Genomic DNA, 19,739 nt, shown 5'->3' with positions numbered 1-19,739 from the left:
TACCAAGTAAAGAAAAAACAAACTTGCTGAAAAGGAGGCATTTATATCCAATAATGATTTATAGTCTGCTACTTTATGGAAAAAACTAGGAAAGGAAGTAATACAGTAGACTCTGCAAAATATCATATCAACGCCAAACTTTAATTGGATTCACATTATTAACCAAATCCATGACATAATTATACAACAGGAAATGGGTCTTTCATAGTGGTTAGAGTGTGATCCTTTTACCAATACAATACCTCCGCGATCAACTTGAATACAAATATATATAGAGACAACAGAGGCAAGGATTTGTTTTGATTGAAGTCTTAAGCAAACAACAAGATTTCTCTAAAAATATCTAAATATAGTGTGAGAAAAAGCATAGGTTAGCAAAGATACTGAACAATGTTCAAGGACCCAAGAGCATACCTTGCAATCTGGAGTGCTGATACTCCACAATACAGTAATACAAAGTAGACTAAACAAAGACAAGGAGAAGGACAGAGATGTCAATGACAATAACAACAAGAAAGAGACTTAAGAGGTCACACACGATGCTAATAATTAAGAAATAAGTATTTTTCCTTTCTACCGTATATAGATACACAAACTATTTTCTAGTGACATGATTCAACAAATCACAGCCCTAAGAAGGCGCATTGCTTTCTTGCGTGCTCCGGAATCAATTTTGATACAATCTCCGTCGGAACACCCTTTAACTCTGTATAATCATGCATTGTCAATAAAGAAACATGATTTTCAAGAGGGCGAAAGGATGAATGAAAAGAGGGTAGCAAAAGAATAATGTTATGCAGAAGGGATGTTCCATCCCTGACTTACCATTAGGCTTGAAGTTGAAGAGTGGAGGTAGATAACGACCATTTGGTAATCGAGCACTTGGATCTCGAAGCTCATCAAAGAATGGATGGATCAGTGCTTCCAACTGCACGAATAGCAACTTACTAAGACATCCCAAATTTCTACGTGGATTAATTTAAGTCCTTGGCTACAGTAGTTAAAAAGTGTGCCAACTCACAGCCGTGCTCCGTAAGTTTGGAGAATATTGAAGAAGCCTAGAGACAAGATCTACTGCTTCAGGTGGTGTTCGTTTATGAAAAATCTGACAAGAGTACAATATCTGGTTAAAACTGTAGACAGGAGAGATAAAAGAAAATAGAAGTGATTTGAAATTGAAAACAAATAAGATGATGAAATGCTAACTAAATTTACCTTGTGCCATGGGTGAGCTTTGATATGTGGAAACTTAAACTCAGTGTAATTTGGATTCATGCATTTGATTTCTTCTCTTGTTGGGGTACCCAAAATCTGCACCATGCCAAAAGAACAGAAGAAATAAAAATCGTGGTACCAATGATACATCTAAAAATAATAAATGCAAACTGCGAATGGCACCTTGATAATTTCAACAAGTTGGTCGACTCCACTCTCACCAGGAAACAAAGGCTGTTGACATGTCCAAAGAAATCATTTGCATTTTTTCATTTTCTTCTAGAGTACTACAAAACATGGTTTAGGATACAGGTTGAACGAGTATAGATTGATTGGTCTGTACCAGGCCAACCAATAATCAGTATAGAACCAAATGACACCAGATGGTGGTACATGTCAGTGTCAACTTCAACAACACATTGAAACTGATACCAAAATGGTATTCAAAACATGCTACAAGGCAGTAATACCTGTCCTAGAAGAAGTTCAGCAAGAACACAACCAGCTGACCAGATGTCAATTGCTGTTGTATACTCAGTGGCACCAAATATAAGCTCAGGAGCTCGATAATATCTGGAACATATGTATGATATATTTGTTTCCCCTTTCACCTGTTAAAACAAAAAAGTCATCTATATCCAGACACAGGTATTCAAGAAAAATATTGATGGATCGACAGAAAGGATGAAGATGTACCAAAACTTTGGCACTCCCAAAGTCACATAGTTTCAACTGATGTGTATGTGGGTTGACCTGTTACAGGAAAAAGTTAAAAGAAATTATATTACTTAAACTACAAAAACCTAATATAATTACAGAAGTATAACAATACGTATCAAAAGCACATCAACATATATAGCTATATTCATCATTATATAAATTAACCTAGGAAAGGTATAGGCAAAAGATACTGTGTAAATATACAATAAATACCATGTAGAACAACTAAAACAATTATATATGCACTTCAACATCTCAAACAAATACACATACATCTTTTCATATGGAAACTAACTTCCATGTGTTAGTTTGACACAAATTAAAGACTCCAAGTAATCCTTATTTGAACAACATTATGAACATCATATCAAATACATCTATTTTCCTTGTCCTTGAAGACAGGGAAATGGTTATGAAGCTCAATTTTCTATCCAGAAAGATGGACACAAGAAAATGGTAAAATATATACCAAAAGATTTTGTGGTTTGATGTCTCTGTGGCACACTCCAATGCTTCCATGAATATAAGCCAATGCTCTACAAATCTGTCAATACAAAGGAAGAATCAGGGCATGTTCCATTGGTACTTTCCCGAGTTGGTTCATTCAATTAATAACTGGATGGCAATAATAACATCATAGCACTTTAAGAAAATAACAAGAGCAGCCTATGAGAATGACTCAAACGAGCACAAATCTAATGTTGAAACTTGAAAGTAAACACGGTAAATGGAAAAAGTTTGTTTCAAATGAACTTTCCCAATAAAACGATTTGTCAAATGAAGCCTGACAAAAGAAGTTTAAATTTACCTGATACATATAAAGTTTCACGTATATCAATGGCATACGCTGATTCATCTTGTTATAGTGCTTGATTACTCGATGAAGAGTCTCAGGTACGTACTCAAGAACCAAGTTAAGATAAAGCTCTTCTTTTTCAGTTGTTGAAAAGAAGCAATGTTTTAAGCAAACAACATTTGGATGATCAAGAAGACGCATGGTTTGCAACTCACGGTTCTTGTACCTCTTGTCTTGAAGAACCTTCTTTATAGCTACTGTCTCAACCGTCTCTAGACATTTTGCCTAAAGGTAGAAAAATGATTAGTAGAACAGATAAATACAAAATATTGCAGAGCTACAGGTAATCCTAAGTTACTATTCTAGCAGACAAGGAAACTGCTAAACTCACCTGGAATACGACTCCAAATGATCCATGCCCGACAACACGCTCAGCCATGTAGCTTATAGTCTGCCAGGCATCCAAAATAAGTTAACAAAGGAGTAGAAACTGACAAATGCAAAACAATGATGATGAATTGGATGAGCAACATCAGGTAACAGGTATTTTTAGAATCAATTCACTTGGAAATATTCACAGAGCTAGCAGATTTACCTGTTTTGGCTGGCCATTTCTGCCACCTATAGTTGTCACAATTATATGACCTGTCTCTGTCCCGTTGCCATCAACTACAGTAGCTTCCACTTCCTACAATTACCGTATAAATAATTACTGATCCACATGTTTGCTTCTCAAATAATTGCAGCATTTTTTCCACTTACAATAATGGGAAATAGATAAAGCAGCATTGGTTCAATTCATCACTCAGTGTATTTACTTACCTTATCATCTTTTATTTTCATAACATTCATTGCATCTGGCAAAGTGTCCACAGAAACACTACTACCAGTGGTATCTTTCGGCCCTGATGAGGGTGGCAAGCTAATTGAAGCCATTCAGTACAGAAGGTAATTTAATGATCTCTGTAACCAGTTCCTCATGTAAAAGAAACGGATCCCGAGAACAAGTACCTATAAAGAAACCAGAATTCATGTCATTAAGACGAGCCTTGAGGCATAATTTCTGGAATGCAAATTCAAAAGAACCTCATGCAATGTTCAATGTTGTACAAATAATTGAGAATTAGGCTCATAAACATACAGTGCTTACAAACATCTACATCAAAGCAGATACTCAAACAGATAAAGAGTAACAAATTTATATCCGAAGGCATGTAAAAGATAGAACTTGTTTATATAGATCAACAGAGGAGGCCATTGAATGTTTAACCAACTCTCAACTTTGCTCACATTACATCGAATTGATAATAGCTACCAAACAACAGAATAAAACAGCTAAAATAAGTACAACGTTACGTCTTATATCTTTCCATTTAGATACAACACAGCAGAGTCAATGTATGGTGCCTTTGACCAAGTTAACTATCATTAATTTCCAGCATCATTAATCATCCACAGAAATTAATGAAGTGCAGCAAAAGCTAGCAAAGGAACACTAAATTTCATGCGACAAGTCAATGTGTGTTGCCTTTGACCAAATTAACTGTCATTAATTTCCAGCATCATTAATCAGCCACAGAAATTAACTTACTGGTCCCCATCATAACAAACCCATTCTTGAAAACATATCCCTAAAAGCAATATCAGATGACAATCACACAGAAATACCCAGCCCATAAAAGAGGCATACCCAGTTCATGAGGCTCTTGTTAATATCAGGTGTGGGGATGATCAATGTATGCAGTCTTCCTTCTATATTTAGAAAGATTATTTCCAAGACTTGAACCCTGATCTCCCAGATCATAAAGGACCAAATCCCCAGTCTACAGCTTCACCTAATTTTAGCAACTTATAAAGACTAACAAACGAAATCATCAACCACTTAATTAATGGGCATCATCTTAGACGTTTCGGTTGATCTAGGTTCCAGTTTTACCAAACTTGCCATCCGTGAATACCACTGAAAAGGGAATCCATTGTGAAACTTCTCAACCACGTAACTGGTCTTCTCAAACTAAGATTCCCATAAAAGATCACCCATGACCTCTGCAGCAAACATTTCACTTCTTCATCATGAAACACAAACATGTAATTATGCTATCCTCAAACAACGTTCGAACGTCAGTCAAACAAGGAGCTCCATGATCACTGGGGAAGCTCAAGCATGTCTAACTCATATCTGCAGCAACTATAACGAAATAGAGCTCCATGATCACTAGGGAAGCTCAAGCATATCTAACTCATATCTGCAGCAACTATAACGAAATACTCTATATTAGGAGAAAACAGAAGAAAAAAAAAATCTAAGAGATAGAAGAGCAAGAGCAACTGATTCAGATCATAACACAGACCCTGGACCTAGAAGGAAAAAACAAGATTTAAGCAACGAACTTCCATAGGCAACAAAGGACCAAAAAATGTAAAGCGTCAAACCCTAATAAGATCTCCTTCGATCTGCTCTGACAGTCGAAATCATTACAGATCTGAACACAAAGACGGATAGAAAGTACCACAAAAGGTCGAGAGAGCACGGATCTATCAGATCAACAACTGGGAGAAGATCATAGCAAGCTCAAACCTAAAAACCTGTTAAACAGAATAAGAAAGAAGAGTTCGGGCTGCGATTCTCACCGAAGAGAAATTCAGCCACCGATCAGGCAACGAGAATCACTGGGAAACAGATCATCAAGAGATCGAAGAATTGACGTTCCCCCCTCTCTCTCTCTCTCGACCTTCGCACTCTCACCTCGGGGTTGAGGAGAGAAATGAGACTCGTGTGAACACGAGCTCGAACTTTCATTTGTCTTTTTCTAGTATTTTTTCGCTTTAAACCTTTTCGGGCTTTTTATTTACAGAGGGTGTGAACGTCGGGGTTAAAATTTTCAATTGAAACCTTCGTATAAACTTAATTTACACCTCTTCTGCTACTATATATTCACAATTCACGGAACAAAACACAGACAATACCAAATATTATCCCCAGAAAAAGCCCCTTTTATTTTATTCACAATTAAGGCTCCCTTTGGGTTTTATTCCCACTTAAGGCCTTTCTCTATGCAACATTTGGCTGTCACGGTTATAAGTGAGAATAAGTGAAAGTTCAAAGGACGTTTTCATAAAATCGCCCATAAAATTGTCACAACAGTGCCGTGTTGCTACGATCGGTCGAGAGATACGAATCACGAGTTCCTCTCACGCATCTCAAAGCATCAAATTAATGTCTCCTATCCTATAAAGATGAAGCTTGTGCCAAGACACGCATCCACTGTAATCTACCTAGATGTACTTGCAATCGCCCTTCGCTAATGATTCGGAATAAACTTTCGAAGGACATAAAAATCCACTCGGATCAATCATTAGCCTCCCTTTACTAGTCATTCAATTATAAAGGTTAATCTTCCAAACTTGAGAATTTTTCCCGTCATTGACATGAATAAATCTCTGAAGAACATACAAGTTCATTTGAATCAATCATTAGTCTCCCAACCTTAAATAAAAATTTCAGACCGAAGACTTCTGTTGTTTTATATCATAGGAAGGGTTAGATCGGGATCTTATTCTATCATTAATTGCTTATACACGATCTCTAATGAAACCAATGTGTATCCTGACGCATTAGAACCCCTAAGAGGCTTGGACATATGATTGATCATCAAAATCTCATCTCGAACATATAAGCAGTACATCAGAATCTCCCCCAATCGAATCTTCTTCGACTCTAATCGTCTCATAGGGAAAGGGGTGAGGTTACCTATGAGGAAGAAAGTAATATCTAGATAACAAAAAGTTGACTTCTAATGTAGCAACTAATGGAAGAGAATTTAGCAGAGCTAATTAATTGTGTCATGCTGGCTGCTAGAAGATAAATTGCAAATTTTATTTGAAGATATTCTTACATTTATCAAATGCTGGTTAAAATTTGATAATATTGACTTTCTTTATTAGCAAGGAGATATTTTGCATCTACAAAAGAGAACAAAGGTATTTAGAAAATATGGTGATAATTTGTAGAAGGAATGAGGATGTAGTTTGATTAGTTTTCATGAGGTCCACATGAGTTTATATCAACAAAATATAGGACTCTTAAACGTATTGATTTTTTTATTATATTGGTCATATAGAAAGTACATTATCAATTAATCATCATCTAGCATATCATCTTCATGTGATGTCAAGGTAAAATAAGAAAACGAATGCCACTTTTCACCCGTCTACCTAGCAAAAGTCCAATATAAATGGTTATAGGTTAGAAAGATTGTTGGAGATTATTAAAGACTAATTCTTCGTGGAATAGTTTATAAAATATTTTATTCTTTATGATTATATATAAAATATGATTTTCAACACAATGAAAAAAGAGATTTTTTTTTACCACTCACATCTACACTCTTATTCTTCAAGTTATTAACTTAAGATCGGAATACTTCTCAATTTCAGTCTTCAAGTGATATCTGGGGAGTTTGATATTTTCACATTAGACAACTTTATATATGTGGGTCTGGGTCACATCGGACTAATCAAGATATTAATGATTTTTTTTTTTTTCTGTTAACACCATCAATAATCCATTACTCAAATGCCAAATAAGCAAATGATGAAATAAATAGAGTTTAGCCACTTATAATTCGGATCTACAAAATTGGCTCATATACTTTCTTGCGGCCCAATCCAGAACTTCCATCACAGCACGTGCGCCGACCAACGCAGCGGACAGTGTCCTGTGCCATCGCCACGATACAACTGGAAGATCCTATTTTCAAACATAACTGGAGAGGATCGAGTTCCCAACCACCGCTAACAGGCCACCGAACCTTCCCAACACACGATTTAAAGAGTTACTAAGTAATCCCTCCAAAACGGTACTCCCACCGTCTATCTTTTCCAAATTAATTTGATCACGTCAGATGAACGGTTCGATCAAAACAAAAAAAAAGTGGGACATACATAACCTGCACAATATTTGCGCACCCGAATCCTACGGTTCATATAGTTTCCCTGAACAATATCGACGGTGGATGTCGGATCTCGCATAAAGTTTCCACTATTAATAAAACTATGCGGCGGCAATTAGCGACCGCCGAGGGGTAGGTGGATGCGTCGGCCACTGTCCGCCAAAGCTAACCCGTCTCTTCCATCGATGCGAAGCGCCCACCTACCCGCCAAACGAATCTGGGCCGTCCAATACTCCAAGTTGATCATCTCCGAACGTTATTTAAAGCGATGTCTAGCGTTGCTTAGGGGCGTGGTGATCGTGTCCGTTGGAGCCACGGGCGGAAGAACCGAAGAAGGGAGGCGATGGCCAGGAAGAAGATCCGGGAGTACGATTCCAAGCGTCTCCTCAAGGAGCACCTCAAGCGTCTCGCCGGCATCGATCTCCAGATCCGATCCGTCCAGGTGCTCTCATCCGTCCCCAATCGATAACAGAGCCTCGGTCTATCGATCTCTTACGATCGTCCGTTTCCGGGGTTGTTTGGTCGTTTTATGTTCTCGATGATCGATTCGTATGGTTTCCTGTGAAGTTTGAATCTAATTTCTTTGGACGGGATGATGAATGCGTTCTAGTTGTCGCGCGTCGGTCGAAATTGGTCCTCAAAATGAGGGGTTTCAGACTATTTTTCGTGATGGTTGAGTTGATGTAGGTGACGGAATCGACGGACTTCAATGAGTTGGTGAACAAGGAGCCATGGCTTTCGTCCATGAAGTTGGTCGTGAAGCCCGACATGCTGTTCGGCAAGCGTGGAAAGAGTGGTTTGGTGGCTCTCAACCTAGATCTGGCTCAGGCGGCTCAGTTTGTCAAGGAACGTCTGGGAGTGGAGGTGATCTATGATGTTTTATGATCTTCTTATGCAATGAGATAACCGTGTGATGGAATCTAATATACTTTCTTTTTGCTCAAAGGTTGAGATGGGAGGGTGCAAGGCTCCGATCACCACGTTCATAATCGAGCCATTTGTTCCCCACGATCAAGAATACTACCTCTCTATTGTGTCCGAGAGGCTGGGTTGCACCGTCAGCTTCTCAGAGTGTGGAGGCATTGAAATAGAGGAGAACTGGGACAAGGTCAAGACGGTATATCTTCCTACAGAGAAGCCTATGACAGGCGAGGCATGTGCTCCTTTGATCGCAACGCTTCCATTGGAGGTGTGGTGCACTCGTTCGTAGCTATACATCAAATTATCGCTTGCTTGCTTTTCTTATTATACTAGTAACCATCAGAAATTATATATTATGGTGATATACTTCATTGTTGCTATAACTAGGATCCCTTGTTGCATTAATTGGCTCAGGTACGAGGGAAGATAGGGGACTTTATTAAGGGAGTTTTTACTGTGTTCCAAGGTAAGCCAGGAAATTAAACATCTGACTGTATATGTTCACCTAATAATAGATTCCCACACAATGCTGTTTTCTATGTTCTTGCCTCCAAATATGTTATATGCAATATATAGATATAGAAGGTGGTAATGCACATATGTTAAGAAGTAGATTGTTCATAGGTTATTACAGAAGTCTTCTTCTTGATGACATATTTGAATAGATCTTTCTATTTGCTACTTAGTGTCCTTAATCTGTAGATATGTTTTTTGGTTCACCCCTTGTTTCATTTTTGTGCTCATGATTCATAGTTAGCATTGATTTGGTCCCTTGCATCTTTTACAGATTTGGATTTCAGTTTTATAGAGATGAACCCATTTACTTTGGTAAATGGTGAACCATACCCACTGGATATGCGAGGAGAATTGGATGATACGGCTGCTTTCAAGAACTTCAAAAAGTAGGCTATAATTCTTTGACTTGAAGATTGGCTTATGGAAGACATTCTTTGACTAACTTCTTGATGAAATTTAACACGCTGTGTAGGTGGGGAGGCATTGACTTCCCACTTCCTTTTGGAAGAGTCCTGAGCCCTACAGAAAAATTTGTTCATGAACTCGATGAGAAGGTAGCAGCATTGATGATTACATCTTTTCATTTCTATTTAATTGGTACCTTTTACAGGAAGTTGACAAGTTTTGTATTTATAATAGCCCATGTTATTAGAAACATCTTAATTTTGTGTGGTCATGTATACTCTACAGTTTGGCGCATTGCTTTGTACTCTTTCATTTTCCTTATTGTTTCACCTCTTTTGAGATCCAACTTCATTGTGCTCTAGCTTATCATTTGCATTTAGCATTATGATGGATGTAGTTGACATTTTAGCTGGTCCAACAGTTTACTGCTAATAAACTTTATGCAACGATCTTTTTAAATTTTTTTGGAGACCTCCAAACCAAATCATGCCATCTGTTGAATCAAAACTGAATTTGAGTGCAGATATAAATCTTAGAAAAGAATTATCAGTAGTTTTGGTTTTTATCAGACATGAAAATGCTGGAAATGATATTAACTGGATTGATAATGTTACTTGAACTTTTCTAAAGCTAACTAGCTTGCCTGCTGTTTGAATTGTATTTGGTTTGTTGTGTTTTGATCCATCCCCATTGTTTCTTCTTGTTCCTGGACATTTTGAAGTTTGGTTTTCACTTTCTGGATGATCTAAAAGTAAATTATATCTATGAGCTACTGTAGTGCAGTAAGAACAAATTATATCTATCAGCTACTGTAGTGCAGTGAGTTACTATTATGAAAATATCTTGAACTCGTGCAGCTTAGGTATATGAGAGTTTTGGGGGAAGTCCAAGAGGTCTTATTTTTAATTCTTTGCATCCTTTGATGGTCACTTATTTGATGCTATGACTATGGGCTTAAGATGTCTGGAGGGGATCTTTGCTTTTTTTTCTTTGTCCTTTTAAAAAAGTGAATTTTGATTTGGATGTCTTTTTCCAGTCATACAACAGCTTCTTTCTTATGCTATTCAAGTATATTTTGAACACAATAATGATGATGAAAAAGGATTTGCATTTTGATATTTTTCTTTCTACATTCAAGCTTTATGGTATATTGACCATAAAATATTAGTGAGAATGGTTTTAAACATTAATTGTTAATCTGTGCATGACAACTGTTATGCAGTTTAAGCTTTCTTTGTTGATATTCTGTGTATGTTTCCATGCTGTATCTGTTTAGTTGCTTCTCTTCTTTTGCTGTAAAATCTGCAACAATTTATAATTGCAATCATACGGATTAACTTTTCTATATATGATACTAATGGCGAACCAGCATGCTACAATGTAAAGATAGATCTGTTCAATGAGCCATCGGCTGTAAGGTTTAGGAATTCACCATTACCTTTAAAGGAACAGCTGCAGGACTGAGGGTTCCTGATATCCAGTAAAGCATTTACATTTCTTTTTGCCAATCCATTATTGTTACTTTGAGATACCTCTATAAGCTGTCTCAACTCAATCGGTAATTACTCATTGACCAACTGATACTGCCTCCCTTATGGAGCTTTTCTGGTGACATCTAGCATCTTCTTGTCAGAAGATGCAGGACATGTGCAAGAGGTCATGAGAATTCTTTATGCTTGATTTGATACTGTTTTCTTTATATAGATAACGTAGTTTTTTTAGAATATACTAGACCTTGCACAGGATCGGAGATTGCATATATCATTTAATTTTCTTCTGGCTGTACAAATCCCATCCTATTCTAACAAACCAACCAATTTTGTGTGTTGGAGTTGTAATCATGATGTTTTTCCATTCTGTTTTGAGCATACTAAATGATTTTGATTACTTTGTTGCAGACCAGTGCCTCCTTGAAGTTCACTGTCCTAAATCCAAAAGGACGCATATGGACAATGGTAGCTGGTGGTGGTGCTAGTGTCATTTATGCTGATACGGTTAGCTTGCTTCCGTCACATCTCAGTTTTTCGCAAAATTTATGTAGGACTTTGATCACATTAGATTGCTTCAGTCTGTTAAGCCTTATGACAGAAATTTCTGCCTTGAAATTTGAATTCATCGTTTATTAGGTCGGAGATCTGGGCTATGCATCTGAACTTGGAAACTATGCGGAGTACAGTGGTGCTCCAAATGAGGAAGAGGTTCTTCAATATGCCAGAGTCGTTCTTGATGTATGAATTCCCTCCCTCATCCTTCTTGTTTCTCTTCTTTTGGGTTCATTCTTTGTTCGACTTCTCCTTAGCATTGACATTGAACACGATGTTTTTCACCGTATCAGTGTGCAACCGCCGATCCAGATGGCCGTAAGAGAGCTCTTCTCATTGGAGGAGGTATAGCAAACTTTACTGACGTTGCTGCTACATTCAATGGCATCATCAGGGCACTGAAAGAGAAGGTTAGTTCACCAAATTACAGCCGTTTTGTATCTTCTCCAACTCATGATGTACTTCTTCCATATTTATTCACAGGAATCAAAGCTGAAGGCAGCAAGGATGCACATCTATGTTAGAAGAGGGGGACCAAATTATCAGACTGGTCTGGCAAAAATGAGGAAAGTGGGCGAGGAGCTCGGAGTTCCTCTGGAGGTAACTCGATGCACATCTTCTCTATGAGGGGAGACACTTATCGAATTCGTTGGCCATATGCTCATCCAATGACTTTCTGTTGCAGGTATATGGACCGGAGGCCACGATGACAGGAATTTGCAAAGAAGCTATTGACTGTGTCATGTCTGCTGCATAACTACCATTGCATCGATCATTTCTTTTACTACCCTTCATTTTGTCTTGCTAATCAAAACCATGCTTCAGGAACAATGTGTAGCTTCAGTGAGAAATTTGACACGTGAACATTAGAATACATGATTGTTGAGCTTGAAAGTTAATTTGATCATGGAAATAAATTAAGGTTCCTTTTTGAAGTGTCTGATGTGAAAGCTTGTGTGATTCATGAAGGTGCCTATCTGCATAGGAAAAAAGATAAGGTGCGTGGTACCTGCTGCTGCTTCTAACAGTCGTCGCCAAACGCTCCTATCGAGAAGAACCGAGTCTTACCGATCAGTATTCTAGCCACCGACCAAAAGAGCAGAACTTAGTCTGCACAGGTATAGTAGTCATCAGCCGGATAAAACTGGTTAATTACATGTAGTTTGTATTTTGATTTTTACATTGGCATTTTTATTATTATGGAAGTAAAACATCTCGGACGATGTTAGTGGTTGCGCACAACAATGTCGCTAGCATCGACGTCTATACTTGGCCACCTCTGACGACGATAAGGTTGTCTCTCATTGTGATGTCATATGCCTCCACGAGGAACACATTGCCAACCTCATCATTGCCCGCTCTACCTAACGTATATGGTGAGGGTCGCTCCCCATCCTTCCATTTTTTCGTAATCCTATTCTCTTAGGAGCAGCATCCCGGAATCCTCAAATCTCTGAATCCTCAAATCTCTCTCCCATCTGGTTAGTGCCCAATGCGTCACCACAGAGGGTGACGTCCATCGTCGGCCCAATTGCTCTATTAACCTCTCACACGATGGATGGCCCAATTGCTCTATTAACCTCTCACACGATGGATGACATGCGATAGAGGGCAACAATCATCGCCAACCCAGTTGCTCCAATGGCCTCTCGTATGATGGATGTCGCCCTCTATGGCATCACATACATTGCCAACCTAATTGTTGTAATGGCCTCCTACACGATGGACAGTGTGCCATAGAGAGCAATGTCCATTGTCGACTAAATTGCTCCAATGGCCTCCCACACGATGGGTGCTACCCTTTGTGGCATGGCGTTGGGCACTAACCAGAGCTCATCCACGTCGTCACAATCGTGCGGGAGGCCATCAGAGCAAAGGGCGTGCACAATTGCAAATAGGTCGGGAGAGGCGACGAAGCACTTCTTACGCATGATGGAGAGGGAAGAAGAGGGAGTGCAAAGGCATCGTCAGCTACAATGAGGTGGGAGAAGGATTTGAGGATACTGAGACACTACTCCTAAAAGAATGAGATGGGAAAGGAGTAGGGGGATAGGGAGTGGCCACCACCATCTACGTCGACATAGGGTGCGTAACAATGAGATCGACAGGACGCTCCTCATGGAGGCGAGTGGTATTACGATGAGAGTGGACCTTATCGTCGTCGAAGGCAACCAAGTAATTATGTTAACATCAACACCAACGATGCCATCGTCCACTACCACCATAGTCATATACTACCACTGATGTCATTCGTCACCGAATGTTAAAATTATCTTTTTATCTTTTATTTTCGTGTTTTTATTGGTAAAACTAACATCATTAATATTAATGAATCTAGATGTTTCACTTTCGTAACTATAAAAATGTCAATGTATATTCTTAAAGTATAGAGACTAAGACGTTAAATATAACTAACTATAGAGCATAATATATAATTAGCCCCGAATAAAACATCCCCATCATCATTTACACATCACTGTTTATATAGATCATTGATATATATCAATATTTACTTAACCAAAAATCTTTCCGCCACTGTAGACATGTACAGGAAGCCGTCCACATCTTTGTATGACTCGTATATGGAATCCAAAAGTGTGGCTGTGAAATCAGCTATGGAGAAGCACGCATGACCAGAAATGAATCGATCTTGTGGTGAATGCATGAAGAAGACGATACAGACTAGTGCCTGTTGGTGGTAAGGTATTTTTGACAAACACAAAAAGGGCTTTCCCAGGATCACTTCATATGTAAATGAATTGCCCAACAGACATGTCTCTCGGCACCAGATATCTGCAGAAGGATGGTAAAGGCGATATAAATCTCTAGACAAGAGAAATCCATATGCACATCACCAAATAATTTCTTTTGTAGTAAAGACAGTTTAGATAATTATTTCCTAGCAACAATAAGGGTTTGACCCCCAGTAAACATGTGTTGACTCTCAAGTATTCTACTCATCTTTTATGGTGTTGATTCAAGTATCCTACTCATCTTATGTCCTTTTGATCAACTAGTAATATTGCTTTATAAGAACTCAGTGGTAGGAAATGATCCATGTAATCAGCATAAGTAGTTGAAAACCATGATTTGTTGTTGTTCCCTAGCTATATCCTTACATTGATAACATAACAAGTATCCACCCTGAGCATCATGAGAGAACAGTGATAACATAAGCAAATATGCATGGCTTCCAGGAAAAGATAACAACTACAAGAAAAATCAATCCCAGGCTATAACTGATGCCTTGTAGAGCATGCAGATGAGAAAGACCCAACAGGGATGTTATAAACTGAGTGCCGATAGCTCTTCTGTTTTGTGGAGCACAATACATCGAGGAATGAATGCAGAAGGGATGCCTGGCATTCATTGCCTACAGGTAGAACCTGCATGTTTTGGTTGACATGTTGAACAACAATGACAAGCATACTTGGGTTATTGCTTATATTATAAGAGTCATTCTTGGTATCCTGGAATGTGTTTTGGGAGTTCAAAATACATGTTTGTAGGGAACGGTCCAGAGTTCCAATTAGGCAGCCAATTTTGGTCCAGCTACCCATCCTGTAAATTCTGGACTGGAGGTTATCCTACTCACTAGTATCCATTTATATTGTATCCATTCCATAAGATAATATAATTCTTCTTTCATGTTGGGAAAAAAAGAAAAGAAAAGAGAGGTAGAAGAAGGTCAAAGAAGTCATTGCCAGAGGTCCCTCACTGACTAAATGAAGCTATATCCTGGGATTATCTCTACCATAGCCAATTTACTTCATTCTTCTTCCATTTGACAATATATTAAATACCTTTACAATACACAAGATTAACATAGCCTAAGAAAAAGGTAACTAAGTGACAAAATGGCCTATTATTCCTTTGCACAGTAGGTGAGAACTCATCACCACTATATTACCACATGAGATTCAAATGAGCAAAATATTCAACAGTTGCATTTATATGGATGCTTGCAGTTTTGCTTTAACAAAAATACCTCTAACAACATGGCATATTGAATGTACAAAATAACCATAGTTAAGGGCACACTTAAAGTTTGAACAGTGCGATCCTATAAACAACTAGAACTACAATGCAAGCAAAGAATAATGAAAAGGGGAAAAAAAGTTCTTCCACACACACACAAAAATAAAATAACTAGAAGTATGTAATGATAAAAAAAACAAAAAGCAGCAAATTTGACTATTAGATGATGAAGTGCTACTATATGGCTGCGGAAACACTTGACTTACTTTCTCTTTTCCATATCCGGGAGAGCACTCCTCGAGAACCTATCAACAATTACCCGATGAAGCAAAATGAAAAATCAAATAGCTATAAGGCAACTATCATGGAAGCTATATTGGTAAAATGTGCTGGTGTTTGACTCACACCAGAAACTAAATACACCTTAATCACAACAAGATTCACATGATTCTTAACATGTAGTAATTACTATGTATAATGACTATAGAAACTAAATACACCTTAATCACAACATGGTTCACATGATTCTTAACATGTAGTAATTACTATGTATAATGACTATAGAAACTATACACCTTAATCACAACATGGTTCACATGATTCTTAACATGTAGTAATTACTATTTATAATCACTATAGAGTTCTCGCAATTAAGCCCAAAAATTAGGGCTTTTTCTATGCTACTGGCATCGGTAGAATTAAGACCCAAAGTATGCTCAGCAAGACTCTAACATTGACGTGACGCAACCACGATCATTCCCAAATAGGAGCAAGCGGAAATCTTCGCCATCTCCACCCATTAATACGCGATAGATTTGAGGCAAATCAAGAGTCAAAGAAGGCTAGGTCATTACCGGCACTCGATCGGGGTACTTGGCGAGGATATCCCTCGATTCCGCGAGCCGCTCCTCTGCCACACACGGGAAGAAACAAGAGAAGAAATGAAGAACTTTCTACGGAATCGGGGAAGGGGAATCGAGAGGAGAGGAGGGCGAACGGAAGGAGAACTCGTCTTTGAAGGGTCTCATCTTCTGCTTCATTATTAGTGCTCCGGCTATGGGGAAAAGGCGACGGTGATCACCTCCCGTGCTTCGTCAGTTGGGATCCTTCGATCACAACGGCACATTGGAGATTGGGCCGAACCGTTTTGTGATCTCGTCGAGTCCATTGTACCGAAATGCACGTGATAGTGGTTTCCTCTCATCTAACCGTTGGTTATCCAAGATTGGAGTGATCACACACGGAATGAAGCCACGTGGCTGAGATCGAACTGAGCCTAATTACGTAGACATCGAGGAGAACGTCTTCGGAAACCTACGGTAAAATCACGTGCATTGCACGAGGTTAGCAGCTTTTTGACTGCGGAAAACTGACCCAACGACGCGCACCCGACGGGCTACTCTCTCGATTGCTGGTCCCACCGAGTTCGCTCGTGGCCGCACCGGACCAGGGAGAGCCGTTTGAGAGTGAACCCCAAACCCTAAAACGAAGCTCAAAGACGAGGGGAGAAGAATCCCCGAAACTGCGACAGATTGCGCTAACTCTCTCTCTCTCTCTCTCTCGATTGATTGATTTGGGGGAGGCCTCAACGCTTACGTCCACGACGCGAGATCTCTCTTGTTATAGGGTTTCGAGGCCGTGAATCGTGATGGTGCGGCGGCCATGACGACGCACGCTCAGGTGAAGAGGGACCTCCGGCCGGCCGGATGCGGCGGAGACGGGTGTGGCGCTCGTGACCCCTGGCCGCTCCACCACGTCCGCCACCGCACCGTCTTCTGCCGCCTCTGCACCTCCTGCGTCCTCCGCTATCACCCCGGCGCCTTCTGTACCTCCTGCTTCGATCTCCTCCTCGACGGCGGTACATCCCCTGTCGTGCGCTGCTCCGGTTGCCCCGCCGTCGCCCACTCCGCCTGCCTCCCGAATCCCGCCGCATCCTTCGTCTGCCCTAGCTGCTCCGACCTTGGTGGTTCCTCCTCCTACTTCTCGCTCGTGGCGGAGAAATCAATAGATCTCAAGTCGGCTAAGGTGCTTCTGGCCGCCGCGAAACTGGCGGCTGTGTCCATGGGCAGGGCGGCCGCGGCCACCAGGGCAGACGCCGAGAGGAAGGTCAGGGAGGCAGCGGTTGCGAGGAAGCGAGCGAGGGAAGCCCTCGAAAAGGTTCTTCTGTTGTCGCAGACCGAGAAGGAGAAGAAGAACAAGGAAACCGATCATGTTGCAGCACCGGATCCCAGACCTGAAGTCATGGACCCAAAGAAAAAGATGCCGAAGTTGAGTAGCACAGTTGCAGCCATGGTGGGACAGAAGAGAGTTCAAAACAGAGAGCGGGATAGATGGATGAGGTTTCAGGAGCCTATAGGGATGGCGCAGACACCAGTTCAGGGCACCGTGGAAGCTACGAATAAGGCGGATCCATTGATAGGGGTGCAGAACCATGTCATGGACGAGGAGGCGAAGGGTAGGTTGACTAGTTTGGCTCATGCCCCCAATCCCATGGGTCAAGTGGTGAGGGATGAAACAGGAGTCCTCAAAGCTTCTCAAGGTGGGCTTGTTAAGGAAGAGGGAGTTGTTGGTACTTGCTGATAGTGGCCTCAAGGATACCTGAATCAACTCAAGGTAAAGATGTTTACAATCTCTAAGCTCGAATGCTTTCTTTCTTTCTTTATTTTTGATAAATTATGCAGAATTTGTTTCTTTTTCAGTCTTCATAGTTAATATGTTTTTAGAAAAAATCTTTAGCATTTGGATAGATTAAAAGGTACTTTAGAGTTTAGAGTGGTTCATTATATCTGTTGATCCGACGAGTAAATTCTGAAGTTTTTGTCCAAGTGAGAACAAAAAAACTACTTATTTTGGCTTCCTTGAAATGTTTGATTTTTTATTATCTTGACCTGTTGCAGATGCGTCAATACTAGGACCAACCAGCTACCGATGCTAGACCATGGGTACCTCTGTTATGAACGCATGTGTCGGTTTATGGGTTGTGTACTTTAGTTAAGCGCATAATGGTTGCTTGCGGTCATTGGTAATTGTTTGGGGCATTTTGAATGTACTCCAAGTTCTTTTATTTTGTCAGTGAAATGCCTTTATTTTGTCTACTCGTCTTCATTCGAAATTAGATACTACAATTGTCTTACCACTTGTGCTAACATGTGTTAGAAATGTTTCTGCTTCATGCAAATTGTTCTTGATCTTTTTGCTCAGAACTTTCTATTTCAGTGATCGGTAAACTAAATATATTGTATGTGATACTAAAGTTGGAGATCTGTTGTTGTATATGCTTTTACATCAAAGTAATTCATTTATCCCATCTAGATTCTCTAACCTTTTCTGATACTTGCTTGATGTTTTATGATTGTGACAATGTTCGACGCTATGTCTCTTCTTTTAGATTCATATCTTATGATAGTATCCCTTTATGCGTATCACATATTGTGTTTGTGCATCTCACACGAAGCTACTATTATAAAATAAATAAATAATAGTGTGGATTGATGTGCAACGCAACATGTATATGTAACCAATTGCTGTGTGGAAATCGACTATTTTCTTCCTGGTGTATGGAGAATCATGTATTGCATATCCAGATTATGTCACAAATTATTTAGCATAGCGCATGGAAGTGTGTTATGTCGCCGGCTTTATTCATACTTGTGTACCGTATTCCCAAAGACTATTAGAAATGCTTTTTTGTTGCTTTGTGACAGTTAATTTTCTGAAGGACAGAACACAAATCAGACTATGTAACTAATTCTTCTTAGGCTGAAGAAACATTTGCACTTGATTAATTTATTTGGATCTGTATGAATTAAGATGTTAGCACCATAAGATGAGAGATTTGTTCGAGAGGCTTTGACTTGAGAACCCTTCTGTTGGTATTGTTGTCTAGAACTTGGCTTCCTCTACTGACAACTGATTTGTTGCTAGAGAAAATTGAATATGTTTCAAGACATTGTTGGCAAGACAACTTTTGAATGTAGCGGAAAGATAATCTGTTACTAGGATTCGATCGACTTTATGGAATGTTGTTGCTTCGCCGATATTCTGAAATAGCTGCTTCTGTTTGTATTGGGGATTATGTTACAGATTTCCTCGATTTTGGCTGCGAATTTATGGTTTCCCGAGTTTGTATTCTTTGCTGAAAGCTTGAATATATGGTTGCGGATTCTGCAAGACGAGAAATGGGTTTGGATGTGT

The 19,739-nt window shown here is 39.5% G+C and overlaps 3 protein-coding genes and 1 long non-coding RNA gene across 4 annotated transcripts; 2 read left to right on the top strand and 2 right to left on the bottom strand.

Annotated features, from left to right (window-relative positions):
- Nucleotides 1-384: 384 nt before the first annotated feature.
- LOC135597774 (shaggy-related protein kinase alpha-like) lies at nt 385-5,523 on the bottom strand. The gene is made up of 13 exons (XM_065091217.1): nt 5,363-5,523; nt 3,554-3,742; nt 3,327-3,419; nt 3,123-3,182; nt 2,744-3,016; nt 2,405-2,479; nt 1,912-1,968; nt 1,686-1,826; nt 1,399-1,449; nt 1,216-1,311; nt 1,022-1,105; nt 826-928; nt 385-706 (listed from the first exon to the last, which is right to left on the bottom strand). The coding sequence occupies exons 2-13, from the start codon at nt 3,665-3,667 to the stop codon at nt 624-626; spliced, it is 1,230 nt and encodes a 409-aa protein (XP_064947289.1). The 5' UTR covers nt 3,668-3,742; nt 5,363-5,523; the 3' UTR covers nt 385-623.
- Nucleotides 5,524-7,967: 2,444 nt separating this feature from the next.
- LOC135597772 (ATP-citrate synthase alpha chain protein 2) lies at nt 7,968-12,502 on the top strand. The gene is made up of 11 exons (XM_065091216.1): nt 7,968-8,125; nt 8,371-8,547; nt 8,630-8,872; nt 9,019-9,070; nt 9,392-9,506; nt 9,593-9,674; nt 11,424-11,519; nt 11,652-11,753; nt 11,861-11,977; nt 12,051-12,167; nt 12,253-12,502. Exons 1-11 carry the CDS (start codon nt 8,027-8,029, stop codon nt 12,322-12,324), a joined length of 1,272 nt encoding a protein of 423 aa, XP_064947288.1. The 5' UTR covers nt 7,968-8,026; the 3' UTR covers nt 12,325-12,502.
- Nucleotides 12,503-13,975: 1,473 nt separating this feature from the next.
- LOC135597773 (uncharacterized) lies at nt 13,976-16,937 on the bottom strand. The gene is made up of 3 exons (XR_010481411.1): nt 16,400-16,937; nt 15,812-15,850; nt 13,976-14,360 (listed from the first exon to the last, which is right to left on the bottom strand). It is a non-coding gene; the product is annotated as an uncharacterized LOC135597773 (long non-coding RNA).
- Nucleotides 16,938-16,948: 11 nt separating this feature from the next.
- LOC103972388 (uncharacterized) lies at nt 16,949-18,640 on the top strand. Its single transcript, XM_009386713.3, has 2 exons — nt 16,949-18,158; nt 18,443-18,640. Exon 1 carries the CDS (start codon nt 17,208-17,210, stop codon nt 18,123-18,125), a length of 918 nt encoding a protein of 305 aa, XP_009384988.2. The 5' UTR covers nt 16,949-17,207; the 3' UTR covers nt 18,126-18,158; nt 18,443-18,640.
- The last annotated feature ends 1,099 nt before the right edge of the window (nt 18,641-19,739 follow it).

This window comes from Musa acuminata, chromosome BXJ1-11 (genome assembly GCF_036884655.1).
Source record: "Musa acuminata AAA Group cultivar baxijiao chromosome BXJ1-11, Cavendish_Baxijiao_AAA, whole genome shotgun sequence".
Lineage (NCBI taxonomy): Eukaryota > Viridiplantae > Streptophyta > Magnoliopsida > Zingiberales > Musaceae > Musa > Musa acuminata.
The sequence above is the reverse complement of the archived record's forward strand: the minus strand, read 5'-3'. Positions and strand labels throughout refer to the sequence as shown.

What these genes read in the sequence shown, in the direction of transcription:
- LOC135597774 (XM_065091217.1), bottom strand. Translation starts at nt 3,667, where the DNA reads ATGGCTTCAATTAGCTTGCCACCCTCATCAGGGCCGAAAGATACCACT. An exon ending in CATTTGGAGTCGTATTCCAG is followed by an intron (nt 3,017 to 3,122) that starts GTGAGTTTAGCA and finishes TTCTACCTTTAG; the next exon opens with GCAAAATGTCTAGAGACGGT. An exon ending in CAAACTTACGGAGCACGGCT is followed by an intron (nt 929 to 1,021) that starts GTGAGTTGGCAC and finishes CTATTCGTGCAG; the next exon opens with TTGGAAGCACTGATCCATCC.
- LOC135597772 (XM_065091216.1), top strand. Translation starts at nt 8,027, where the DNA reads ATGGCCAGGAAGAAGATCCGGGAGTACGATTCCAAGCGTCTCCTCAAG. An exon ending in AGTTTTTACTGTGTTCCAAG is followed by an intron (nt 9,071 to 9,391) that starts GTAAGCCAGGAA and finishes CATCTTTTACAG; the next exon opens with ATTTGGATTTCAGTTTTATA. An exon ending in ATGCCAGAGTCGTTCTTGAT is followed by an intron (nt 11,754 to 11,860) that starts GTATGAATTCCC and finishes TCACCGTATCAG; the next exon opens with TGTGCAACCGCCGATCCAGA.
- LOC103972388 (XM_009386713.3), top strand. Translation starts at nt 17,208, where the DNA reads ATGACGACGCACGCTCAGGTGAAGAGGGACCTCCGGCCGGCCGGATGC.